General features: G+C 42.4%; 2 protein-coding genes across 3 annotated transcripts; one reads left to right on the top strand and one right to left on the bottom strand.

The window, feature by feature from the left end:
* Positions 1-9,761: 9,761 nt before the first annotated feature.
* Positions 9,762-15,131, top strand: agt (angiotensinogen). The gene is made up of 5 exons (NM_001140446.1): positions 9,762-9,779; positions 11,709-12,517; positions 12,647-12,920; positions 13,624-13,780; positions 14,037-15,131. The coding sequence occupies exons 2-5, from the start codon at positions 11,746-11,748 to the stop codon at positions 14,211-14,213; spliced, it is 1,380 nt and encodes a 459-aa protein (NP_001133918.1). The 5' UTR covers positions 9,762-9,779; positions 11,709-11,745; the 3' UTR covers positions 14,214-15,131.
* Positions 15,132-15,387: 256 nt separating this feature from the next.
* Positions 15,388-27,034, bottom strand: LOC100194540 (component of oligomeric golgi complex 2). Of its 2 annotated transcripts, none has more exons than NM_001139626.1 (18): positions 26,808-27,002; positions 26,309-26,470; positions 25,916-25,981; positions 25,702-25,782; positions 23,764-23,867; positions 22,646-22,754; positions 22,304-22,483; positions 21,797-21,921; positions 21,121-21,247; positions 20,756-20,895; positions 20,091-20,152; positions 19,798-19,949; positions 19,334-19,519; positions 18,156-18,228; positions 17,829-17,971; positions 17,504-17,643; positions 16,943-17,123; positions 15,388-15,967 (listed from the first exon to the last, which is right to left on the bottom strand). In NM_001139626.1, exons 1-18 carry the CDS (start codon positions 26,862-26,864, stop codon positions 15,860-15,862), a joined length of 2,196 nt encoding a protein of 731 aa, NP_001133098.1. In that variant the 5' UTR covers positions 26,865-27,002; the 3' UTR covers positions 15,388-15,859. The 2 variants fall into 2 exon arrangements, with proteins under 2 accessions (NP_001133098.1, XP_014034341.1); XM_014178866.2 differs by having other exon boundaries at positions 15,389-15,967; positions 25,922-25,981; positions 26,808-27,034.
* Positions 27,035-27,717: the final 683 nt, after the last annotated feature.

The following is a 27,717-nucleotide window of genomic DNA, read 5'->3' as shown; positions in this document are numbered from 1 at the left end:
TTACCTTTATTTAACTTGGCAAGTCAGTTAAGAACAAATTCTTATTTTCAATGACTGCCTCTCTGACGGCCTAGGAACAGTGGGTTAACAGCCTTGTTCAGGGGCAGAACGACAGATCTTTACTTTGTCAGCTCAGGGATTCGATTTTGCAACCTTTCGGTTACAAGTCTAACGCTCTAACCACTAGGGTACCTGACGCCCCAGGGAGCTCTGCAACTTTCATTAAAGCCAGACATTAAAGCCAGGGTTGACATGAGAAGAGGCCTCAAAGGCTTCAAAGAGTTTCCAAGTCCTTGGCCCTTTATCGCACCTGACCAGCTTGATGCCCTTTATTGCCCCTGACCAGCTTAATACCTTTTATTGCCCCTGACCAGCTTGATGCCCTTTATTGCCCCTGACCAGCTTGATACCTAATTTAGGACATTGTGTAAATTATACACACTAAAAATAAACCCCAACAAGGTGCCAACTTGTGCCCTGCTAACACTCCCATCCCTAATGGTGCTAATACTGAACCGCATTACTGAAATAGCTGCATATTCTCAATTCTCAATGTCAAAGTCCATGTTAAATTTCCACCAGTGTTTCAACAAAAGGTAATTGAATGTATTTAATAATTATTGTGTGAACAGCATTATTACAAGTTACATCATTACAACATGGTGACAATATCCTCCATGTCCTGTTGGTCTTCCAGAAACGAATTACCTAAAGTATGACATTAACTGAGCTGAGTTACTGTTTGACAGTTGGGTTTCTCCACCCCCCACCAGGTGTCTCCCATTTCCCTCCATTTTGCCCTGTGTACATACTATATCTGCGTTTTCTGTTGATCTGCTGCTAATTCGTCTTATCTTGTCAAGTCTTACCAGCATGTTCTCCCGTTTTCCAGTATCTCTAGTTTCTGTTTTCTAGTCCTCCTGGTTCTGACCATTCTGCCTGCCCTGACCCTGAGCCTGCCTGACGTTCTGCCCCTTATTGACGCTGTCTTGGAATACCGACCTCTGCCTGCCCTGGACCTGCCGTTTGCCTGCCCCCTGTTTTGTAATAAACATCTGAGATTCGAACTGTCTGCCTCCTGTGTCTGCATCTGTGTCTCATCCTGAGTCGTGTTAGTTCAAACTGGCTATGACTGACCCAGCAGACTCGGACCAGTTCCACAACTCTGTCTCCTCACAAGGAGCCACCATTGGAAGACACTAGGAGTTACTTCAAAATCTTATGGAAGGATTCCAGACCTCGGTAGAAAGCCATGACCGCACTTTCAACACATTGCTGGAGCAATTCCGCGGATTGTCTATTAGGCAGCCAGCCACAACAGTAACCTCCCAGCCTCTCAGTAACTCTCCCCAGCCCACCCCAGCCTCCCGAGAACACTGCTTACCTCCTCCGGAGCGCTACGCTGGAGATTCAGGAACCTGTCGGGCATTTCTCTCCCAGTGCTCCCTCATCTTCGAGCTGCAGCCCTCTTCTGTTCCCTTGGGCCGCTCGAAGATAGCATACCTTATAACGCTGATGCCCGGGAGGACCGGTCAAAATCTCTCTGGGTACTCATTGACTCTGGGGCCGACGAGAGTTTTATGGACATTACCCTGGTGTCAGAGCTGGGAACCCCAACTCAACCCCTCTCCATTCCCATGGACATCAGAACGCTGGATGGGTGCTCTATTGGCAGAGTCACCCACAATACGGTTCCTAACAACCTGCGAGTGTCAGGTAACCACAGTGAGTCAATGACATTTCTGCTCATCAAATCTCCTTAGGTTCCCTTGGTTCATGGCTCCAGAGGCACAATCCCCTTATTGACTGGACTGTTGGTTCTATCAAGGGTTGGAGCCCATTCTGCCATGCTCATTGCCTGAAGTCGGCTCAGTCTGCACCGGGACGTCTTCCTGTGGGCTTTGGAAAAGCCTCAAACATTTCTGCCGTTCCCGCTGAGTACCAGGACCTCCTGGAAGTTTTCAACAAGGCCCGTTCCACATCGCTCCCTCCGCATCAGCCCTATGACTGCATTATCGACCTTCTCCCGGGCACTACACCAGCTCGTGGGTGGCTTTATTCCCTGTTGGATCCAGAGACCAAGGCGACGGAAAGGTACATTGAGGACTCCCTGGCTGCAGGGTGTATCCGTCCTTCTGCCTCCCCTTCCGGCGAAGGCTAACCGGATGTTTATCCCGGACTCTGCCCGTTCCCCTGTCCTGGAATGGGCTCATTCCTCTAGACGTGCTTGCCATCCTGGCTACCGTCAGACCCTGGCCTTTGTACAACAACGTTTTTGGTGGCCCACCATGGTTCCTGACATCTCCGCATTCGTCACTGCCTGCACTGTGTGTGCTCAGAATGTGCCTGGTGCCATATATCCCTGGACTTTGTCACTGGTCTCCCTCCATCAGATGGCAACACCACTATCTTTACGGTGGTGGATAGGTTTTCCAAAGCCGCCCATTTCATTCCCCTTCCCAAGTTACCCTCCAGCCAAGGAGACGGCCCAGCTCATGGTGCAGCACATCTTCCGGATCCATGGACTTCCGGTGGACACGGTCTCCGATCGTGGTCCTTAGTTCTCGTCCCGGTTCTGGAAGGAGTTCTACACCATTATTGGGTCAGTGGCAAGCCTGTCCTCCGGTTTTCACCCCCAGTCCAACAGCCAGTTGGAGCAAGCCAATCATCTCTAAGATTCTTAGCCCCTCTGCTGTTCGTCTTCTGTCTTATACCTGCGGTTTTCTGTTGGTCTGTTGCCAGTTCGTCTTGTCAAGTCTTACCAGCGTGTTCTCCCATTTTCCAGTATCTCTAGTTTCTGTTTTCTAGTCCTCCTGGTTCTGACCATTCTGCTTGCCCTGACCCTGAGCCTGCCTGCCATTCTGTCCCTGTTTGACACTGTCTTGGAATACCGACCTCTGCCTGCCCTGGACCTGCCGTTTGCCTGCCCCCTGTTTTGTAATAAACATCTGAGATTCGAACTGTCTGCCTCCTGTGTCTGCATCTGTGTCTTATCCTGAGTCATGTTAATAAGACCCAGCTTACAAATCTACCCTTTGTGTGTTTGATGATGACACCCACGCACACTTTGTTGCCCTGTGACATGGCATTGCCGTCTCACAGGGCCACAATTTTGCATTCAAGAGAGCTCTTTACACTTGGAAACTTGAGCAAAGAAGATGTTCGAGCTGTTTTCCCTGCCTCCCCCGCAGGTTAGTGGGGGTAAAGCCAGGAATAGATGTCTGTTCATGTCGCTGCCTGAGGGACAGGCTCAAGAAGACTAATTTACTGTAACGTTATGCCAGCAGACTGAACACTTCACAATGGCAGGCCCTTCAAAACAGATTGAACTCAGATAAGTTGTCTAACAGTGACTCTCTGGCACAACTGTAAACTACTTCACAAAGAGATATTGAAGTTGTAACTTCAATGAGTTGGGTGAAAATACTTGTCCTACTTTATCCCAGAAGCTTCACTCTATGCGTGTCGGTCACAACTCAAGATGAGGATATGACTCGAAAACAATGACAATAAAACAGGAATGTAGTGGGACAACTTGATCCGGACATAAATATGTTCTCTCAAATTAGACATCAACCAGGTTCTCCAATCCATGAGCGGATATGATCAACAGCTGAGGGAAGATCATTTCAAGGGAGGAGAATTATGGGATGGTGTTCTGCTGTGTTGAAATAGTCTCAGTCAGCGAGAGACAATTAATTGAGCACATCAGCCGAATCACTCTGAAATGATCTTAGTTAGATGCAGCCATCTGTGTAACCACACAGCTGCCGGCATAGAGATACGGTATATAGCTTATAATGTTCTAATTACATTGTTTTTTGGCTAACTGCTTCGATTACCCTCTTTCACTTTCAGTTCCTTTCTGGCACTTTCCAAGTCATCCCAGGTTAGGGACTGATTGCTTTAAGAGAAAGAAGCTCAGTTCCCTTCACTCCACTCTGCGGTTTCAATCCAGCACCGCCCGCAGTGACTACAGGTCCTAGTAAAGGGTTGTACTTTCCTAGAAAATCATTTCCCCCTAACTAATCCAGCTGTAACCTTGTAGTAATTAACACACAAACATAGCATGTTTTGATGTTCATTGATACTATATTACCCCACCAGTTAGGCCTGTTGAGAAACCAAGGAGCCTGCTACAGTACAAATTCTCACAGAATGTAGTCTGAGCATCTTTTACATGACATAATGTACATTGTTAATGGCCTAGCTATGATTGAATGCAATGCTGGATATGTTGAAAACACAAGTACTACCACAACATAAAAAGCTGTATTGTGTTAAACATAGGCAGTAGCAAAGGGCACAGAAAGTCTGATACGTAGTCATTTGGGGTGTCAAATTTAAACTAAATGTCTATTTTGGGAGTATTGTACAAAAAGGGCACAATGTGCACAGCGTGCTACACCGCCTGCTACACCGCCTGCTACACCGCCTGCCTCCCTGACCGCGTAATTACATGACTGATTACATGACAAATTGAGTGTAAGGAGGAACAGTCTATTATTTCTAAGTAGACATGTATTGTGGTGATGTGTGGCCTTGTACTATTATGTGTATAAGAAGACCACAACAGTGTTAGATGAATCATTCTTATGGAATAAATTATACAAATATATTTTAGTCATTTAGCAGACACTCTTATCCAGAGCGACTTACATGAGAAATTAGGGTTAAGTGCCTTACTCAAGGGTACATCAGCAGATTTATCACCTAGTCAACTCTGGGATTCTAACCAGTGACCTTTCGGTTACTGGCCCAATGCTCTTAACCGCTAGGCTGCCTGCTGACATGTTGGCTTGAGATCAGTGGAGGCTGCTAAGGGGAGGACGACTCATAATAATGTCTGGAATGGCCTGTAATGGCTGGAACGGAATGGTATCAAACACATGACGTGTTTGATACCATTCCATCCACTCCATTCTGGCCATTATTATGAGCCATCCTCCCCTCAGCAGCCTCCACTGTTTGAGATACATTTGAGATACAACAGACACAGGCAGTGAACTCAAACATAAGGAGCTTTTCCCCCTCTTGTGGCTTTTTCAGAAACTACCACTTCTCCCAGACAACATCCAGCATTTCCTGCCATTACTCTACAGTACAGGTATAGGATCAAAATGTTAGCCAGTCTGCCACAGCAGGAAAATAATCCTGCAGAAACAGGAAATATTAATTATTTTGCGGATTCTAATGAATGGACATTTTTGTAGGGGTTGCTATTGGGGGTGATATTGCCTTCTCCTGTTGATAAAAATAACTTGAAACAAAATGATGTAGATCATATTACCATATTGGCAAAAGCCTTGACATTGTACGCACGTATTGTGTGAGAACATTATGACCACATCAATGGTCTTGTGAAATATGTAAACATTGTCACACCTGTGTGGGTTAAATCAAGAAATAAAACAGATATGGTGTTCATACTGCTCTTCTGAACGTTATGGAATATCTCACAAACAAAGTCTGTCTTCCCTAACCATCTCAAATTAAATCAAATTGTATTTATCACATGCTTCGTAAATAACAGGTGTAGTCGACTAACAGTGAAATGCTTACTTAGCGGGCACGTCCCAACAATGCAGAGAAAAAAAGAGAAATAATAGAAAACAAACATAATACTCTGTGGTGGAATAAATAACATGGCTGTTACTCTGACGATTAACAGCCCATTCTCAGCAGAGCCTATTTAACCTCAGAGGAACACAGCTCCATAAAGACTAGATGTATTATATCACTAAAGGCCTGTGCACTGCAGAAATGACAACAGGAAACCACTGCAGCATTGGGCAACTTAGTTCAGTGTAAGGGTCATTCTAGAGAAGGGGCCTCAGCAACTTCTCTCATGGCAACATGATCTCATGATGCTGTCTTTGTCATTGTCAGTTCATGACATCAACTACATCAATTCATTGAAAAACATGCGGTAAATTATAGTGAGTTCATGATAGAGTTAATCAGCAAACATCAAATGGTAAATTTTTGGACTTTTTACATCTAGGCCTATATTAGAAAACAAATACAAATGGAGGTGTGTTGAACAGTTAAGTTTGTGACTGAAATTATAATGGGGAGTATCAGAGGCCTTTTAAAATGTTCTTTTAAAATATAACAATAAACCCACAATCAAAAATGACTGTATATCCTCATTTGATAAGGGAGATGTGTAGCCTAATGTATTCAAAAACAGTTGTAGGAATACATCTGCAGGTCAAGACCTGCCATTCAATTTCTTCCAAAGATACTTTTAACTAACTCCCCTTTCATCTGTGGTACAACCTTGTAACCAATTTCAGTGTCGTTCATTAAACTCTATCTTTTTCATTTAACTAAAATAAATAATTACTTCAATTTCAGCAAGCAAAACTACACTGAACAAAAATATAAACACAACATGTAAAGTGCTGATCCCTTTTTTCATGAGCTGAAATAAAATAAATATTCCATACGGATACAAATGATATTTATCTCAAATTTCGTGCAGCATTTTTTTTACATCCCTGTTAGAGAGCATTTCATCCTTTGTCAACATAATCCATCCACCTGACAGGTGTGGCATATCAAGAAGCTGATTAAACAGCATGATCATTACACAGGTGCACCTTGTGCTGGGGAAAATAAAAGGCCACTCTAAAATGTGCAGTTTTGTCAATCAACACAATGCCACAGATGTCTCAAGTTTTGAGGAGCATGCAATTGGCATGCTGACTGCAGGACTATCCAGAGAATTGAATGTTAATTTCTCTACCATAAGCCGCCTCCAACATCATTTTAGAGAATTTGGCAGTACGTCCTGTCCTGCCTCACAACCGCAGACCACGTAGGGGTGGGGGGGGGAGGGGTGGTGGTGGTGGGGGTGGGTGCTGAGGTGTATTCTGTCTGTAATAAAGTGCTTTTGTGGAGAAAAACTCATTATGATGGGCTGGGCCTGGCTCCTCAGTGGGTCAGCCTGGCTCCCAAATGGGTAGGCTATCATTGTGTTTACTTGATAGCTACCTACACAAATAACTAGCTAGAACAAAGTGTTAATAAGATAAAAATTCATTCAAAAGATTTAAAAGTAATAAATATAAAAGTTCATTAGGCATCTACCTCAACCGCAAGGCTCTCCAGAGGGTGGTGCGGTCTGCACAACGCATCACCGGGGTCAAACTACCTGCCCTCCAGGGCACCTACAGCACCCGATGTCACAGGAAGGCCAAAAAGATCATCACGGACAACAACCACCTGAGCTACTGCCTGTTCACCCCGCTACCATCCAGAAGGCGAGGTCAGTACAGGTGCATCAAAGCTGGGACCAAGAGACTAAAAAATACTGCCTACATACAGACTGAAATCAAGGGCCACTTTAATAAATGGATAACTAGTCACTTTAAACAATGCCACTTTCATAATGTTTACATATCTTACATTACTCATCTCATATGTATATACTGTATCTTATACCATCTATTGCATCTTGCCTATGCTGCTCGGTCATCGCTCATCCATATATTTATATGTACATATTCTTATTCCATCCATTGAGATTTGTGTGTATTAGGTAGTTGTTGTGGAATTGTTAGATTACTTGTTAGATATTACTGCACTGTCGGAACTAGAAGCACAACAATTTCACTACACTCACATTAACATCTGCTAAACATGTGTATGTGACAAATAAAATTTGATTTGATTTGATCAATACACCCAGTCAGTACAAAGATACAGGCGTCCTTCCTAACTCAGTTGCCGAAGAAGAAGGAAACCGCTCAGGGATTTCACCATGAGGCCAATGGGGACTTTAAAACAATTACAGAGATAGGCTCTGATAGGAGAAAACTGAGGATGGATCAACAACATTGTAGTTTCTCCACAATACTGACCTTATTGACAGAGTGAAAAAAAGGAAGCCTGTACAGAATAAAAATATTCCAAAATACGCATCCTGTTTGCAATAAGGCAATAAATTAAAAGTACAAAAAATGTGGCAAAGAAATTAACTTTATGTCCTGAATACAAAACATTATGTTTGGGGCAAATCCAACACAAAACATCACTAAGTACCACTCTTCACATCTTCAAGCATGGTGGTGCCTACATCACGTTAAGGGAATGCTTGTCATCAGCAAAGTTTTTTAGGATAAAAGAAACAGAATAGAATTTAGAACAGGCAAAATCCTAGAGGGAAACCTGGTTCAATCTGCTTTCCACCAGACACTGGGAGATGAATTCACCTTTCAGCAGGACAATAACCTAAAACACAAGTCCAAATCTACACTGGAGTTGCTTACCAAGAAGACAGTGAATGTTCCTGAGTGGCCTTGTGTTTTAGGTTATTGACCTTAATCTACTTGACAATCTATGGCAAAACCTGAAAATGGTTGTCTAGCAATGATCAAAAGTAATTCTACAAAGTATTGACTCAGGGGTGTGAATACTTATGTAAATGTAGTTCAGAGTAATAATATCTAGATGAATGATAAAGTCAAAATAACATAATCCACCATAACCCAACTTCATATTACAATATTTTCATCAATACGGAACATCCCACTGGGCACGCACTGGTTGAATCAATGTGGTTTCCATGTCACTTCAATTAAATTAAATTGAACCAACGTGGAATAGACGTTGAATTGAAGTGAAGTTACCAAAAGAATTCAGTTAGTGGCAGTATTGTTTCAGCAAAAAGGGACTCTGCTTTTTGATAGTTATTATTTTAACTACACCGAGTATACAAAACATTAACAACTGCTCTTTCAATGACATAGACTGACCAGCTGAATCCCGGTGAAAGCTTTGATCCCTTATTGATGTCACTTGTTAAATCCACTTTAATCAGTATAGATGAAGGGGAGGAGACAGGTAAAATAATTATTTTTAAGCCTTGCAACAATTGTGACGGATTGTGTATGTGTGCCATTCAGAGGGTGAATGGGCAAGATAAAACATTTAAGTGCCTTTGAACGGGGTGCTGGGTTTTTCACGTTGAACAGTTTCCCGTGTGTATCAAGAATGGTCCACCACCCATAGGACATCCAGCCAACTTGACACAACTGTGGGAAGCATTGGAGTCGACATGGGCCAGCATCCCTGTGGAACGCTTTCGACACCTTGTAAAGTCCATGTCCTGATGAGTTGAGGCTGTTCTGAGGGTGTTCCTAATGTTTTGTGTACTCAGTGTATGTAACACATTCTTTACACGTAATGCATAGCATGTAGTGGTTGACATACACTGACATTATCATTTATTATATCTATAAATAAAATGTGTGATATAAACCTTATTTAGGGCGCTGACAACAAAGTGTTATCATATTTTGTGATGTAAGAACAACAGATGTTCAGAGGGTGCAGCCAAACTATAATGTTGACCTTTTCCTATAAAGGTTTGCTGCAATGCACCAAGAACTTGTGGAATTTATCAATAACACTCACCCTCCACAAACACATTGTATTTTTCTTACACACTTTGTGACTCCAACCCAAAGATGGAAAACCTGTCTGACACAATTTCCTGGTTTCCTCTTGTGAAAGTCAGTTAATCCCGCAAACCACTGCTTGCATCATGTTCAGAGTAAATACATTGGGCACAAGGACAACAGGGTGGTCTTCTGCTCTGAATTTATTTATCAGCAAGTACAAAAGCCACTCTGGAACATCACAGAATACTCAGTGACGCAATGGTCTGGTTAATGAGTAACTCAGGGGTTCAGAGCTATTCGTTTTTTAAGACAGACAGCAAGTCCACTGCTGACCTCAGTAAGGCTACAGCAATAGCATGCCATCACAAGGTAAGGCAAAGCTTTCTCAATTCACTTTCAATGTACTTGTACAGAAGTACAGTATTTGAGTTTATAGTGTGTCAAAAAGTTGTGATTCAGGAGACATGAGAGAGGGAATATGATTTGTCTTAATCTATGTAAAAAATATTGACCTCTGTTTATCAAGATAGTGAATGTCTTCAAGTTTTAAATTAAAACAAGGAGATTTACTCTCGCAACACTTCTGGGTTTTATCATACAATACTGTATTTGTTGGAAACGTATTGTATACCTTGTTTAAGAAAAGGGAAGGAGAAGGGAAGCATTCAAACATAGTGTACAAAAAAGAGAATTTCAGCATTTAATTTTTTTTTTTTATTACCCAATATCTTTGCTTACTGTAAACCTAATAATTAATCCAGACCATGTATTCCCAGAAAGAGGAGGCTCTTGTATTTGTTCTGTACTTCCAGAACTCTCATCATTTGGTAGTCATCCAACACAAATAATAAAGTACATTTCATTGGTTATGTTTATGTAACAATATGGAGTGGAGTGATCATTTGAAAAAAGTGGTATTTATGGATAAGTAGGCCTATCCCACTTAGCATGGACTGACGCCGACGTCTTTTGTTTGGTCCAGTCTGTACCAGGCTTAATTTGGCCCAAACTTAGACGTCTATGTTTGGTTCTGATTTGTTCACGTCCAGACCGGATCAAATTTGACCGATTATGGACATCTATGTTTGGCCCAAATATAGGCCGGTCCGGACCAGACGTTGGTGGATGTTGAAATCAAGGCCGGTCCGGAATTCTGTAACCATTACTGAGAATGTTATTGTAGTTGAAGTGGTCTGTTGGTTTACTCTATAGGTTGGACTATGTTGAACATCATTGCCACCAGTTTTAAAAGCTTTAGAAAATGTAATGTAAATGCATGTGATAGATGGGAGCAAATCTTCAGTTGAATGTTACATGGATAGAACAAATATTATTATGATATATTGCTTACTTATTGAGAATGTATGTGTAGTTCAAATTTGGCCATAGAATCGAGTCTGTAAATGATTTTATTTCAACTTTCATTTAGAACCAAAAATGAACCTGATTTCAACATCTGGAAAATACTTATTTTCAACTTTAAATCGGAACCGAAAATGAACCTGAATTCAACGGTTGGAAAATACATATTTTCAACGTCCAGAAAATGTCCTTTCAATGTCTGGAAAATACAAATTTTCAACGTCCAGAAAATGTCCTTTCAATGTCTGAAAAATACATATTTTCAACGCAGGGAAAATACTCTTATGTATTTCCAACTTTCATTCAGAACCTACAATAAATATATTTTCAATGTCATTTTGCTTACTGGGATGTAAAAGTTGTCTAAGCCAAGATATTACTTAGCTCCCCTTAGCAGATCTATACTATCAGAATTTAGGGTTGGACGTATGTTTGGATAGTGGCTAAGCTGTTTTTCTTTGTGGTCAGTTCCCTATGTACTTGCTATGGCCTAACCTCTAACCCACTGACCTCTGCAGCTGAAGGCGAGCCAGCATCCCATTCACTATCCAAAAAGAAAAGGACAGATAAAGTCAAAATAAATCAATCACTGACAGACAGACCTCAGCCAGTGGCGTAGTGCAGTTTCGCTGCCCACGCTTGGACCCCCGCAAGGTCCAAGCAAGCCCGCATTTTGCCATGAGGCTAAGAGAAAATGTTTCTGTTTAGAGCTAATTTCCTGTCCTTCTAAACATGTTTTTAATGGCTTATGACGTGTTCATATGCTATCTGGTGTCCTGATCTGCGGGGGTGTGTTCTAGACAAGTGAACTCAGCTCAATGTTCCAGGCAGTCAATCATGATTTGAGATGGTAAACATTGATAACAAAGCCATGGCTTGAAATAGTAACAGGCACTGACAGAATAAACCATATGAGCCTTTTCTATCTCTTCACAGAAAAATTCAAAGGAAATTTCTGACCAAAAAGACAAACATGCGTCATATATTTTGCCCTCTCCTTCTGCTCTCCTGCCTCTCGGTAGGCCTGGCGAACCGTGTATATGTCCACCCGTTTAACCTCTTTGCCTCTGAGAACGTCAGCTGTGAGACCATCAAAACTGAAGTGACCAAACCTCTGGAGACTGTCCCTTTGACCCCCATTAACAATGACAGTGTGGTGCCTGACACTCGAGACCTCCCAGGCACTGACAGACTGAAACAGAACGTCACTCAACGCACTGCTGTACTGGCAGAGCTGCTCAACTCTCTGGGCCTCCGGATGTACAAGACTCTGAGCAGCAAGCAAAAGGACTCCAACACCTTGCTCTCGCCCATGAACACCTTTGGCTCTCTGGTCACCTTGTACCTGGGGGCCTCCAAGAAAACAGCCATCCCTTACCAGCAGCTGCTGGGCCTGAACAGGGACACGGACAGAGACGACTGTGTCTCCTTAGTGGACGGCCACAATGTTCTTCGCACTCTGCAGGACATCAATTCCCTGGTGGATGGGCCCAAGGATGAGATCAACACTCGTGTGTGGGCCTTTGCTCGCAAGGGCGCTGACCTCTCGAAGGACTTTGTCCAAGGCACCCAAGACTTCTCTGATACCTCGTACATCAGAGCAGTGGATTTCTCCCAACCCCAGGAAGCTGAGACCCAGGTCAACAACTTCATCCAGAAGACATCAGACAGGAAAATCACGAGCTTGTTCAAGGACCTTAGCTCAACCACAGATCTACTGTTTGTCAGCTCTGTCCATTTCAAAGGTAAGCACTCATAGTTTTCACACAAGCCAAAAAACACATACAGTACAATAGCAGTGTCAAAATATTGCAGCAGCAGACAAAAACAATTTTACAAAATACACATCATAAGCTATTTTTCCACTTTTTCAGGCAACTGGAGGAAGGCGTTCCAGACAGAGAAAACTACCATGCAGGAGTTCAAGGTTGATGCGACAACAACTGTCATGGTCCCTCTCATGACCCACACAGGTACCTACAAGTACCTGAATGATAAGGACAGGAAGTGCACCGTGGTGAAACTATCTCTGAGCAAACGTGCCTACATGCTGCTGGTAATGCCTCACGAGGGGAGCAGCCTGCATGACATGGAGTCTCGACTACAGTCAGACATCATCTCTGGCTGGCACAGGCATCTGAAGGAGGGGTAAGTCAGAAAATATCTGAGCTACATCTTGCAATGTTTCTGACAGATTTATGTTATCTATGATGACACCTACAAGTGCTGTATAATGTGCTGCATTAAACATTGATAACTATTACTGAAATATTGGAGCTCAATATATTTCTGTCCAGAGGAGAAAGTCTATTTCTTGACAACTGACACCACTTCACACTTTGCGCCACAAAGATTTGTGGAAAGACAAATCAATCAATCAATAGTAAGCTATCTTAAAAGTAGAATCCTTAATTGAAACAATAACAAAGCCGTCACCCAGCCTGTGTTTTGGTAAAAAGCAGAAGTGTGGGCCTGGAGAAAAGTTATCACTCTCAAATTCACAGACAGAGCAATGGATGCAAGGACTGACCATCCATTATATCAACTTTAAAATTTTAACCAAGGTTTGAGGCCATACAATGTTTGTTTATAATTACATTGTTTGCAACCAATGGAGTAAAATAAGCTTATATTTTGGATTCTGATGGGGTATGACAGTTGAACTAAGCTCATGAGGCATTTCTAAGTTATATTCTTCAAGAATCAATGGGTATATATAATTAATTTATAAGTCCAAAAATGGATGTAGCAACTAAGGATTCCAGCTTTAATGGAACATGTACTGTAGCAGCTATCAGGAATAGGGACAGAAATAAGCACTGTGCAAACTGGTCTGTTGTTTCCCCTGTAGGTTCCTGGAACTGTCTCTGCCCAAGTTCTCCATGACAGCCTTGACTGACCTAAGGTCATTGCTCTTTGACATGGCAGCTGAGATTGAGAAAAGTCTGCTGGGTTCAGATGCTGAGTTTGAGAGACTCAGCAGTAAGAAGCCGTTCAGTGTTGATAAGGTACGATCTAGATTTTCCCTTTAGTGGTATAGGAACAACAAAAATATGTTTACATAAACCTGTGATAGGGAGCAAATAGATACTAAACAGTACCTTTACAAATCGCAGCCTACTATGTGTGGTGAATGCAAATAGACAAAAGAGAGAGAATGGGGGAAAAAACTGTTGGTACTCTAGTACTCCTATAGTCTTTTGCAATAATTTGTTTGAATCTAATGGGGACTTGGAGCTCATTGTAGTAGTGCATCTCTTCCAGGTGTTCAACAAAGTCATGTTTGAGATGTCTGAAAGTGGTGCCGAGACTCAAGACAAGACCCAAGATGAAAGGGTTCCCCTCAAATTCACTGTCAACAGGCCTTTCTTCTTCGCTATTGTAGAGGGAAACTCCAATGCCATTCTCATGCTGGGAAAAATAAGAAACCCGACTCTTTAGGGCTTCTACATCAACATAACAAATCTGTGACCAACTGAAGAAGAATGCACATGAAAGCCTCCTGGATCAGCAGACTTGCGGGTTTATACTGACATATCAATGCAATATTGCATGTTCCCTTACTAGTATGATCATTTATTCCAGGAGTTAAGAACTTGTATAAATCATGTATCATGTTTGTGAAAAAACACAATATTACACTGTATTAAGATGCAATGTATTCACATAGAGCACATTCAAATCAAATAAAATTGTATTTGTCACATGCGTCAAATACCACAGGTGTAGACCTTACAGTGAAATGCTTACTTACAAGCCCATAACCAACAATGCAGTTTTAAGAAAATCCCTAAAAAAGTAAGAGATAAGAATAACAAATAATTAAAGAGCAGCAGTAAATAACAATAGCGGGGCTATATACAGGGGGTACCAGTACAGAGTCAATTTGCATGTAGGTAGAGTTATTAAAGTGACTATGCATAGATAAGAGAGTAGCAGCAGTGTGTGTGTGTGTGTGTGGGGGGGGGGGGGGGGGCAGGCAATGCAAATAGTCTGGGTAGCCAGATTTGACTTGCTGTTCAGGAGTCCTATGGCTTGGGGGTAGAAGCTGTTTAGAAGCCTATTGGACCTAGACTTGGCGCTCCGGTACCGCTTGCCATGCGGTAGCAGAGAGAACAGTCTATGACTAGGATGGCTGGAGTCTTTGACAATTTTTAGGGCCTTCCTCTGACACCAATATCTAACATTATGCAGATCTTTGTGTCTAATATACATTGTAGAATTACAGCAATGTACTTACTGTTTGCTATGATAAAGGTAGACATGGTTGATAGGATTATTGAAAGGTCTGAATTTGTATATTTCTATTATGCTAAGAGTTGCAATTTGTGATTGCATGAATAAAACATTGTTTCTCAATATTGTTGAACTGTCCATTTGTCTTGAAAAATCCTTTAAAAAAAGGGAACAGCTAGTGACTATATTTCTCCTGAGACTTAAAGGTTTAGATAACATGGGACTAATAATTACAAACCTTTTCGCAAAACCAGACTGTAAATAATGAAGGCTGATCCCTGTCTCGCAAATGAACTGAATGTCACTGAGCTTTATGATATGCCTTATTAGGTCACCCCTCATAACAGCTGAACTGGAATCGCATTTACACAACAACATACAAAGATCGAAAGCTTTTATTACCAAGGTTATTACAACTTTGATTCACCTTATTTAAAAATGTACAATCTCATCCTTCACCAACTCTGTTCACAATGAATAATATCTTTATCCTTCACTAAAAAGGTAGATCAAGAAGCTGCCCTGGTCTACTTTTTGCCAGTATTTCTTTTGTATGATGACATAACTTGCATTACTGAACGTACAGTGAATTCTCAGGCAGGCATAGAGGGTTAGGGTTAACCCCCTTTGACCCCATTACATTACATTACATTACACATTTGCTGTTATGAACAGTCAGGTGGCCAGTAGGAAATATTGAATTACTATTGAAAATTAAAATGTTGAAGTTCTCTTGATTTCAATACCATCTTTCATATGATTAGCGTTCAAAATAAATAAGACCCCAGTCCCTCATTGTGCTTTCTTCCTTCTAACTACAAGCATACAGATACATTCATATCGGTGCAGGATTATGGTCCAGCCTGCTCTGATGGAGTCACGTCCTGTGCTCCTTGGACCAAGTCATTTAGTGTTGAGAACATGGTGATGTCGGCAGGTTGCAGACCCATCTTCTGAATCTGTCATGGGAAACAAACATCAAATCAAATTTTATTCGTCACATACGCCAAATACAACAGGTAGACCTCACAGGGAAATGCTTACTTACAAGCCCTTAACCAACAATGCAGTTTTAAGAAAAATACCCAAAGAAAAGTAAGAAATAAAAATTACAAATAATTAAAGAGCAGCAGTAAAAAAACAATAGCGAGGCTATATACAGGGGGTACCGGTACAGAGTCAATGTGCTTAGCCGAGGTAATATTACCCCCAAGCCATTAGACTCCTGAACATCTAAACAAATGGCTACCCAGACTATTTGCATACCCCTCCTCTTTTACACTGCTGCTACTCTGTTATTATCTATGCATAGTCACTTTAATAACTCTACCTACATGTACATATTACCTCAATTACCTTGACTAACATCGACTCTGTACAGGTACCCCCTGTATATAGCCTCACTATTGTTATTTTACTGCCGCTCTTTAATTATTTGTTACTTTATTTCTTATTCTTAACAACAAAAAAAGAAGGTCTACACCTGTTGTATTCAGCGCATGTGACAAATACAATTTGATTGAATATGTGCATGTAGGTAGAGTTATTAAAGTGACTATTCATAGATAATAACAGAGTAGCAGCAATGTAAAAGAGGAGGGGGGAGGCAATTCAAATAGTCTGGGTAGCCATTTGTTTAGATGTTCAGGAGTCTTATGGCTTGGGGGTAGAAGCTGTTTAGAAGCCTCTTGGACCTAGACTTGGCGCTCCGGTAGTGCTTGTCGTGCGGGAGCAGAGAGAACAGTCTATGGCTAGGGTGGCTGGAGTCTTTGTGGTATTAGAGGCTTACCATCACAACAATCATTCTGGGGATTTTCCTGACCTGCCTTCCTTCCTTCCTTCCCATTAACTCAAACCAATATACTGTCTTTCTATAACATAGTCAAAGGACAACTACAAGATAAGTTTGGGTTCTCTAACAGGGGGAACCCTACCTGCTCTCCCAGGTACTCCACATCCAAGGCCAGCTGCAGGCGGATCTTGCTGTCATCTGTGGGTCCTCCAGTGGTACCTATCGTGTTGGTGGTTGCTGTTTTCCTCGCTTGCTTCAGTCTCTTTAAACTTTCCTCCATTTTTTTTACGGAACTCAAAACTTCTGATATGGTTTCAAAATATCTGCCCAATGTCAAGATGGAAAATTAGTATTTTGTGCTTGGTGGAGCAGACCAAAAAGCTACTTAAGTTTGTGAGGTTGACTGCCCTTGAATTCAATTCAATTGTTAGTTTGTGTCCTTGTGTGGTGCCATTCTTAGGACAAAACATTGTGACTCACTGCATTGGCCCTAGAGAGTCAACTTAATTGTATTAAATATTATTATAACACGATACCAGGACTAAAGACTATGGCAAGCATTCAAATTGAAAGCTGTATATGTGGACTAGAATTATCTTCACAAGATCTCATTTTCCCATTCATGAAGTGGTCTCCAGCCATCTCTTACAGTATACTCTACTTTCCTACACAGGAAGTCTAACAGACAGCAGAGTCCCCCTACCTGTGAGTGCAGTCATTGAGTGTGATCCGTAGCCAGTCCTGGGCAATGGAGGGCTTCACCATGTCTTTGGAGTCGCTCAGGAGCTGGTGCAGCGGCCGCAGGGCGTTGTCCATGTAGGCAGAAGCTCTGAAGGGAACTTCCTATACAGGAAATGAAGAACAGGCACACATCTTCAAGCTTGTGACTGCTGTGACTGTGGTGCACTTTTCAATATTTTGGTACTATACAGAAGATGTTCTCTAATCATCTCAGTAACATTGAAGCCTAATGAGAGCACTGCTCCATTGTCTTGGGAGGATGACGCCTGAGGGGCAGGCCTTCTCACTTTGTTGGTCCTGCGGTATAGTCGGGGGACCTCAGAGGCACTCTTCAGGAAGCGAAAGCACCTCTCAGTTAAATGCTGAGTCATCTTGCTGTTCAGGGTGGGAATGCAGCCAGACAGGGAGGCTTTGGAGTCTTCTAGGGCCTCTGGGGAGAGAACACAGGGCATGGAAGGACACTTGTCAAAAAGGCAATCAAAAGGCACTATATCAACTGACTTGCAGTAAGAGAACAGTAACAGCTGATGGAATAAGTATCATGATTGAACACTGTTTGGAACAAGATATCAGTTTGTGCATGTAATCTTTCAAGCATGATGATGACGACATACCTCCAACAATTACAACGTTTTTGTACCCAATGACCTCCAGTTTCTGCATAATCATTTTAGAAAGTTCCGGAATCTGTGAGAAAGGCAAATGTTTAATGGTAAAGAAAACTAATGATGGAAAAATAACAAGGTTAATGCAATTGCATATCTATGTAATGTTGCCTACCCCTAAAAGTAATTCATAAAATTAAAAACCACATCTATTAAGACATGTGTGAATTATTTTTGTCTTCTTGGAAGGTAAAACTGACCTCGTAAAACTGACTATCCTACCGATCCTCGATTTTGGCGATGTCATCTATAAAATAGCCTCCAACACTCCACTCAACAAATTGAATGCAGTCTATCACAGTGCCATCCGTTTTGTCACCAAAGCCCCATATACTACCCACCACTGAGACCTGTACGCTCTCGTTGGCTGGCCCTCGCTTCATACTCGTCGCCAAATCCACTGGCTCCAGGTCATCTACAAGTCTCTGCTAGGTAAAGACCCGCCTTATCTCAGCTCACTGGTCACCATAGCAGCACCCACCCGTAGCACACGCTCCAGTAGGTATATCTCACTGGTCACCCCCAAAGCCAATTCTTCCTTTGGCCGCCATTCCTTCCAGTTCTCTGCTGCCAATGACTAGAACGAACTGCAAAAATCACTGAAGCTGGAGACTCATATCCCTCACTAGCTTTAAGCACCAGCTGTCAGAGCAGCTCACAGATCACTGCACCTGTACATAACCCATCTGTAAATAGCCCATCCAACTACCTCATCCCCATACTGTATTTATTTATTTTGCTCCTTTGCATCCCAGTATCTCTACTTGCACATTCATCTTCTGACATCTACCATTCCAGTGTTTAATTGGTATATTGTAATTACTTCGCAACCATGGCCTATTTATTGCCTTAACTCCCTTATCCTACCTCATTTGCACATGCTGTATCTAGACTTATTTTTCTACTGTATTATTGACTGTATGTTTGTTTATTCCATGTGTAACTCTGTGTTGTTGTATGTGTCGAACTGCTTTGCTTTATCTTGGCCAGGTCGCAGTTGCAAATGAGAACTTGTTCTCAACTAGCCTACCTGGTTAAATAATGGTGAAATAAAATTTAAAAATACAGTACAAAACTTCATTGGCTTATTTTGCAGGATCTTGGTCATGATTGGTCCATATCACTACCTGGTCCTGTAGTTTGTCCACATCGGAGGCTATAAAAACCAGCTGTTTGGTAGATAGGGTTGCTGGGCTGCCACTCTCACTGCCCCCATCATCCTGAGAGGTGCGACTGGACGTGGAGGAGGCGGAGCTGGGGAGGGGCCTCACAGGGTCTTTACTGACCTCCGTAGAGGGAGATTTAGTCAGCATCTAGGAGACAGGGTCCAGAAACACCAATCATGACAACTTAATAGGACCAGCATTTCCTTTCATAGTATTCACATTTTCATGCCTGCTGCTTTAAAACACTGGGATACTGACATATGCTGAGGCTACGTTGAACACTAGATTAATAGGGGTATCACAGAATCCATAGACAGTATGTACACTAGCATTAATATTATAGTGGAAAGGCTGGGTTTTCATGTTGGAGGAAGGTTGGGTTGCCCTGTTTGAGGAAAGTTGGGTTGCCATGTTGGAAGCTGTACCTCAGTGAGGAACTTGGAGTAGCGTGAGATGAGCTGCAGGGTGAGCTTCCAGAAGCGGTGAGACAGCGGGGGCAGGTAGACCTTTTCCGCCCAGCACCTGACCAAGCTGTTCCACAGCACCTGGGACACCAGCAGGTGGTAGCAGCTGCCCGCTGAGGAATAGAGTGTGTAAGGGGGGGAGAGTGTGTAGGGAGCAGGTAATACAAGCCAGCAGGTAAAATTGCCTTTTGTGGTAATGATTAATGAAATATAACTTATCCATTCATACATTAAAGTTGAGTATAGCTACTAACCTGGTGCTGCCTCTAACCCATCAGCAATAGCATTCTCTAAACATGCAGCAATTTCCTTGTACCTGTGACAAAGATCGGGAACAACAAGTCAATGCATCGCTGTTAAACACGTATAAGCTAGCTTGCTGTTTTTTGAGCAAAACAGTTCTAAAATGATTATTCCAATCTCCATTTTTGTAGAAATGGCATTGCAAAAAAGGATGATGATTATTCTTTACAATAAAGATAAATAGCATAGTGCATTCTCAAAACAATCTTGATAGCAACAGCCGTTACACAACATGCAGCTGTGATGGAATTGAAAGAACACAATTTTAAGCATGTGCAGCATGATAGACTTTCCATTGTGAAATGTGCAAAGGCTGGTTGACAAACAGTGCAAGGCACAGAGAGTCCAACAACCTTCACGTTGACTCTATAGAGGATCAATATTGCCTTAGAGGGAGTATTAATCAGGAGCCTTGTGTTGGACACAGTTACTTATAACCCGTAACTGTCATCATCTTATCTCTATGTGTAACATGATATCAGCACAATATCCAGGAAGTAAAACGGATGACTGGACATCAGCAGGGTAGGTGACAATTAAAGGGTGCAAAATCAAGCACAGAAGGTCAGTACAGGATGCACAGAAGTCAAAGGTCATGGAGCACACAGCTACTCACCGGAGCTGGAAGTAGACAGGTAGGTTCCACTTGTTGTGGAAGCTCTGATAGGAGGCGTGAGCTCTCAGTCTCCTCACACTGGCTTGGGAGCCACACTGCCTATCAAACTTCCTCACAAAGTCCATGCTGATTGTGTACCTCTGCAAAATACAGACATGAACCGAATGAGAATCTGGTCTCCCTCTCCTACTAGTAGAGAGTAGGACTTGTTAGAGTCAGTGTTTCCATTACTATTTCCATTGTATTTCCAAGCTCTGTTGAACACTGTCAAAGAGACAGGCTTCTAAAGGTTTTATATGACAGTTATGATGCCATAGGACTACTTTGATGCCAGAAGAACGAGATTGGGTCGTTACAGTGCGTACCTCATAAAAGGTGTCAGGGTTGCCCGCGTTGAAGAGAGAGGGGATTCTCTCGTCGATACCTTTGATGATTTCAGGCCAAACGGAGTTCACCAAGAAGTCGTATCCAGGCACTATGTCTGCCTTTTCACTGGACAGACAGCAGAAAGCAAAGACATGAGAAAGAACAAATAAGAAATTCATAGGTTATGAATGTAACTCAAATCAAATTGTATTTGTGACATGAGCTGTGAAATGCTTACTTACAAGCCCTTATTAACCAACAATACAGTCTTAATAAAATAGAGTTAAGAAAATATTTACTAAATAAACTAAAGTAAATGCAAATAGTCCGGGTGGCCGTTTGATTAAAAGTTCAGCAGTCTTATGGCTTGGAGGTAGAAGCTGTTAAGGAGCCTTTTGGACCTAGACTTGGCGCTCCGGTACCGCTTGCCGGTGCAGTAGCAGAGAAAACAGTTTATGACTTGGGTGACTGGAGTCTTGGAGAATTTTTTGGGCCTTCCTCTGACACCGCCTAGTATATAGGTCCTGGATGGCGGGAAGCTTGGCCCCAGTGATGTATTGGGCTGTACGCACTACCCTCTGTAGCGCCTTATGGCCATTCTACCATATACTTTCTTATATCTGTCGGGAGAAATGCCTTCGGAACTTTGACTTCCAGGTCAGCTATGGCGGGTACCTTGAAATGGCCATTCCAGTCACCTCGCGCAGCAGTCTACAGTGATGCGGCACAAACTCTAAGAGCTTGGTGTACATTATTTGAAGGCCATTGGGGGTGGACTTGACCAACTGTTCAACGATGACCTGTTGACAACAAAATAGTCATGTGAAGTACTGTTTATGTCGAGGAGGAAGCATAGACTTCATCTCTAAAGAAGAACACAGTACATTAAGTTCTTGAATTGTCCATTTCTGCATCATTTCGTAAATATATTGGTGAGCTGGACACCAAGAGAGTGTCCCAGAAACCAGATTAAGTTTACGCCTGCATTTACAAGCAATTAAAAATCATGATTGTTAGTCCAGGAGTAGGCTTAATCTGGATATGGGACACCAGCCCTAAACGCTCTTCTTTATATGCTATTTAGCAGACGCTTTTAATCAAAGCGACTTACAGACTTACATGCTCGACAAACTGAGCCATACAGGACCTAATCCTGACGGTTCCGCTCCCACACAACCTCACCTCGTCCATGTAGGGCTTGACCAGGACTTGTCCCACCAGAGCCTCTGCGTCCCTGGTCTTGTCGATGGTGGCGTAAGTGCGTAGGCAGTGACGCACAATATCCACATTGGAGGTCTGGAGGCCCTGTATAAGGAGTCCCTCCAAAGACTGCTGTAGCATGGACGTGATGCCGGAAATACGCTACAACACAGATCGTACACAGACACAGTGTCAGTAAAGGAATCTTTACAATGGGCAGGCACGCCCATTTTCAACCATTAACCTTAATCTAGTTTGTGTACTGAAAATCAACCCCAGAAATGCCATGGTGCTGTCAGTGTTGAATAATACGACTTGACTTACAGGCCTGACTTTGTCCAGCAGGGGCATGCCCTTGCTTTGGACAGCATGGAACTGCAGCTGGTTGAACTCTGTGGCAATCCGCTCCAGAATCTGGCCAGCTAAGAGAGGACTGCAAAGCAAAAGAAACAGCAAACTTAGAAAATGAAACATACACCAATATATAGAGTACAAAACATGAAGAATATAGCTGACATAGAAACAGGGATAGGGGTAGGCCCTGAAATGCTGGCTGGATGCCATATTCTCAGAAAATATTAAAAGCAAGGTCAAAATTAAAGTTTCAGTCCGGGATTTTAAGCACAACAAATTCGTAACATATTGTACGAATTGGATTCGTAACATATCATAAGAACTGCCCAAAAAAGAAGGATGTAAACATATCACACGAAACAGATAACATAGTACACAATTGAATCTCGGTTACACAAAAGTAAAATGATCTGGCAAAAGTTAGCAATTTTTTTTTACTTCTGGAGGAAATGCAGTTAATAATTGTGAGTCTCCTCCCTCGCTAACGGAAAAACTTTCGGCCAAACTCCTCCCTTACACTAATTTAGCCCGTGTTTATCATGGCCAAAAAGCACATTTTGGTTTTCATGAATTTTTTCGATATAGACAATTTTGACTTTGTGGCTGTGGAATCTAATGGAAACGTTTATCATCCGTACACAGACTTGAAAATCACTGCACCAGTTTACGCACCGCCTTCGCCCAATCCTGATTCGTCCAAATAATCTATGAACAATTGAATGAAGTAGCACACAAAAAAAAAACGGGGACCCGTTTTGGCAAGTGAGCATCACTTTCAAAACTACTGGTTTAAATTATACAAAAGTTCCGGAGCATCACTTTTTTTTGTACTTTTTACGCCTTTTTCTCCCCAATTTCATAATATCCAATTGGTAGTTACAGTCTTGTCCCATCGTGTCAACTCCCGTACAGACTCGGGAGAAGCCAAGGTCGAGAGCCATGCATCCCTGGAGAATTACTTTTAAAAAATGGGGTAATGGCTTCTTTCTGTGACCTTGCCTCATCATTACCTTAGATGCATCCGTATGGTAGAGAAACTATAATATGTCATATCAGCAAAAAGCTGATGCAATCATTATTTTACATACCTGCTTATCTCAAGAGATGTTGAGTCTTTTGAGTTCTGAGAATGTAGGATTTTTTCAATCTTCTCTACTGATCGAACAACTTGGATGAGTCTTGTGACACACATCTTGTATAGGGGAACAAAAAAAACATGAGAAACATGACAGTTTAAACAGACTCATCTCTAGCATCCAGCTACACACATACAAATGTACTGTATTTTACAGAAACACAAATGTCTGAAATGGTAGACATACACTATATTAAAAAAAGTATGTGGACACCCATTCAAATGAGTGGATTCAGCTATTTCAACCACACCCGTTGCTGACAGGTGTATAAAATCGAGCACACAGCCATGCAATCGCCATAGCCAAACATTGGCAGTAGAATGGCTTTACTGAAAAGCTCAGTGACTTTCAAAGTGGCACTGTCATAGGATGCCACCTTTACAACAAGTCAGTTCGTCAAACTTTTGCCCTACTAGAGCTGTCCCGGTCAACTGTAAGTGCTGTTATTGTGAAGTTGAAACATGTAGGAGCAACAACGGCTCAGCAGCGAAGTGGTAGGCCACACAAGCTCACAGAACGGGACCACCAAGTGCTGAAGCATAAAAATAGTCTGTCCTCGGTTGCAACACTCACTAACGAGTTCCTAACTGCCTCTGGAAGCGACGTCAGCACAATAACTGTTCGTCTGGAGCTTCATGAAATGGGTTTCCATGGCCGAGCAGCCGCACACAAGCCTAAGATTACTATGCGCAATGCCAAGCGTCGGCTGGACTGGTGTAAAGCTCACCACCATTGGAAATGCGGTCTCTAGAGTGATGAATCACGCTTTACTATCTGGCAGTCCGACGGACTGTTTGGTGGAGGAGGAATAATGGTCTGGGGCTGTTTTTCATGGTTCGGGCTAGGCCCCTTAGTTCCAGTGAAGGGAAATCTTAACTCTACAGCATACAACGACATTCTAGACGATTCTGTGCTTCCAACTTTGTGGCAACCGTTTGGGGAAGGCCCTTTCCTGTTTCAGCATTAAACACAAAGCGAAGTCCATACAGAAATAGTTTGTTGAGACCTCCCGAGTGGCGCAGCAGTTTAAGGCACTACATCGCAGTTCTAGAAGGGCCACTACAGACTTGGGTTCGCTCCCGGGCTGTATCACAACTGGCCGTGATCGGGAGTTCCATAGGGCGGTACACAATTGGCCCAGCGTCATCTGGGTTAGGGGAGGGTTTGGCCAGGGGGGCTTTACTTGGCTCATCGCGCACTAGCGACTCCTTGTGGTGGGCCCGGTGCCTGCAGGCTGACCTCGGTTGTCTGGTGAACGGTGTTTCCTCTGACACATTTCCTCCGACACTGGCTTCCGGGTTAAGTCGGCGGGTGTTAAGACGCGCGGTTTGGCGGGTCATGTTTCAGAGGACACGACTCGACCTTCACCTCCCGAGCCCGTTCGGGAGTTGCAGCGATGAGACAAGATCGAAATTGGGGAGAAAAAGGGGGTAAAATACAACAACAAAAATATAATAATGGTTTGTCGAGATCGGTGTGGAAGAACATGACTGACTGGCCTGCACAGTGCCTTGACCTCAAACCCATTGGACACTTTTGGGATGAATTGGAACGCCGACTGCGAGCCAGGCCTAATCGCCCAACATCAGTGCCCGAACTCACTAATGCTCTTGTCGCTGAATGGAAGCAAGTCCCTGCAGCAATGTTCCAACATCTAGTGGAAAGCCTTCCCAGAAGAGTGGAGGCTGTTATAGCAGCAAAGGGGGGGACCAAATACATATTAACGCCCATGATTTTGGAATGAGATGTTCAACGAGCAGGTGTCCACATACTTTGCGTCCTGTAGTGTATAACCTTGAGAGTGCCACGTTATAAGTCATAATACCCATAAAACCTAGAGGTCAAACACATACTTTTGGTCATATAGTGTATAAATCCAGGTTAACAAACCTTTTTGTTTTGCAAGTCATCTTGCTTTGATAGCTGGTTGTCAATGGCTTGGATCACCTCACTTACAGATGTTCTCAAGCTCTGAAAAAAATAAAGGGAGAAAGATACAACATACATAAATGGGACAAAGTGTGTGACCAAGTCAACAGCAACGAAGGTGAAATCAATGTATCATAATATGAAGGGGAAAAAAAGAGTCAAACAGAGCACATACCAGTACCTCTTCCTGCAACTGACCCAGCGGCACTGATAGCTGGTTCAGGGCTTTGTCCATTCCAACCTAAATAGATGATACATCAAGTATGCCCATTATTCTCTAACTACTACTGTAGCTATTAGGCCTATTTGACATTTAAAAGTCCTGATCTTAGCTGGAGCAACTGTTTGGAAGAACAAACAGGCATCTCATCATCACACCCATTTAGATTGCTACATCCATATTGAGCAGATTCTGCTGATGCTCCCAGTTTCTTTCAAGTGACATCATTGTAAAATAGGATTGCCATCTTCTTATTTGGCTACAAATGCATGGTTGTAACGTCCATTAATGCCACGTATGGGTGGGGGACACTGCAGCATCTTGGACTTGACAGCCATAGGAACCTACCAGATTGGTGGAGAGGTTGACAAAGTCTGCATAGTCTTTGTTGATCAGCTCCACCATGGCTGTTTTGAGCAGTTTGTAATACATCTCAAGGTCCTCGCGCATCTCCTCCAGCTGGACATGCTTTCTGCAATCAGCAACAAACTGATCCACGTCGAAGTCATCCTGAATGCAACAGAAGATGAAGAAGAAAACATGTATCATGATTGATCATGTAGTTAACGTTAGCTAGTTAGCTAGCCAATGCTTATGCAAAATCTGTCCAGCAGAAACTAACTTGCTAGCTGCTTGCCATTTCTAATAGGGCATTAACAGTTTGATGAAGAAGGTAGATAGGTAAATATGAGGAGACAAATTTAGGCATATATAATTCGTGTCTTTTCAAGATGTGATAACATAGAATGAAGCCAGTTTGGCTGATCACTGCTAGCTAACCTATGGTAATACTAGCTAACGTTAGCTTGGAAAAGTGACATTATCTTAGCTACTGTTAGCTAACTACCTTCATAAACACGTCCTTGTCGAAACAGAGAGAATCCGGCCCCTTTGGCAGATTCATTTTTCTTTCGTACTATTCTTGAAATCGATAAAGGCTGGACATGTAGTTATAATATAAAGTTTTAAAAAAAGGTTGCTAAATAATTTCTGAAGAATGAGAAGGGGAAAAATACTGAAATTATACTTCCGCAAACATGGCAGTGTACCACCACAGATAGAACAATGAGACAGATATTTCACCGGATGTATAATGTGAAGCATCCGGTTGGTGTTTCTACTCACTACCAAATATGGTGATGAGAGGAAGTCCATTGGCCAGCCGTGGGAGAAGAGTTTTCTCATCTGTGATACATTTGATCTCAATGCAGTTTTATTTTTCCAAAACTAGTATCTGTTACTGAGTGGGCTACGTTTTGTAGACTTTAGCCTGTGCCAAAGTTAAAAAAAATGAGTGCAAGGGCGAATTGAGTTATTGCACACGCGCACTTCAAAGAGTAGGCGTTCCCTAACGGCAATATGCAAATACCTTGTAGAACGCGCCAATAGGCTGTCGCTAGCTCATGCTTGGCTCTGTCAACCCCCTTACGTGTTCTGCACACTATGATTCATTTTCTATCTTGGGTTAGTTATAAAAATCTTTGGTACCATACCAACAAGAAAGATGACTGGGGCGACCCCGTCTATTGCACCCCCACAGGGCGCCAAGGGGAAAGTTGTCTGTTTTACTCTAAGCATGCTGGTCTTAGAAACAGATTTTATCATACAAATCCTGACCTCCTTGTCACAGGATATCATTAAACATTTTCAAAAATGACTTTAAATAGTTCCTGTAATTGCAATGTCATTGAATAAACTAATGCATTAATCATACATGTATTTTATATTCGTATCATAAGCAAAAATCAATTTATGGG

Source organism: Salmo salar, chromosome ssa28, assembly GCF_905237065.1.
Source record: "Salmo salar chromosome ssa28, Ssal_v3.1, whole genome shotgun sequence".
NCBI classification, from domain to species: domain Eukaryota; kingdom Metazoa; phylum Chordata; class Actinopteri; order Salmoniformes; family Salmonidae; genus Salmo; species Salmo salar.
This window is presented reverse-complemented; position numbering and strand designations above follow the sequence as displayed.

Coding starts and splice junctions, on each gene's coding strand:
- agt (NM_001140446.1), top strand. CDS start 11,746: ATGCGTCATATATTTTGCCCTCTCCTTCTGCTCTCCTGCCTCTCGGTA. Junction 12,518..12,646: donor CAGCTCTGTCCATTTCAAAG/GTAAGCACTCAT, acceptor CCACTTTTTCAG/GCAACTGGAGGAAGGCGTTC. Junction 12,921..13,623: donor CACAGGCATCTGAAGGAGGG/GTAAGTCAGAAA, acceptor TTTCCCCTGTAG/GTTCCTGGAACTGTCTCTGC.
- LOC100194540 (NM_001139626.1), bottom strand. CDS start 26,864: ATGAATCTGCCAAAGGGGCCGGATTCTCTCTGTTTCGACAAGGACGTG. Junction 20,153..20,755: donor CCTGTCTACTTCCAGCTCCG/GTGAGTAGCTGT, acceptor TCTTTGTCACAG/GTACAAGGAAATTGCTGCAT. Junction 19,950..20,090: donor TGGGTTAGAGGCAGCACCAG/GTTAGTAGCTAT, acceptor TCTATTCCTCAG/CGGGCAGCTGCTACCACCTG.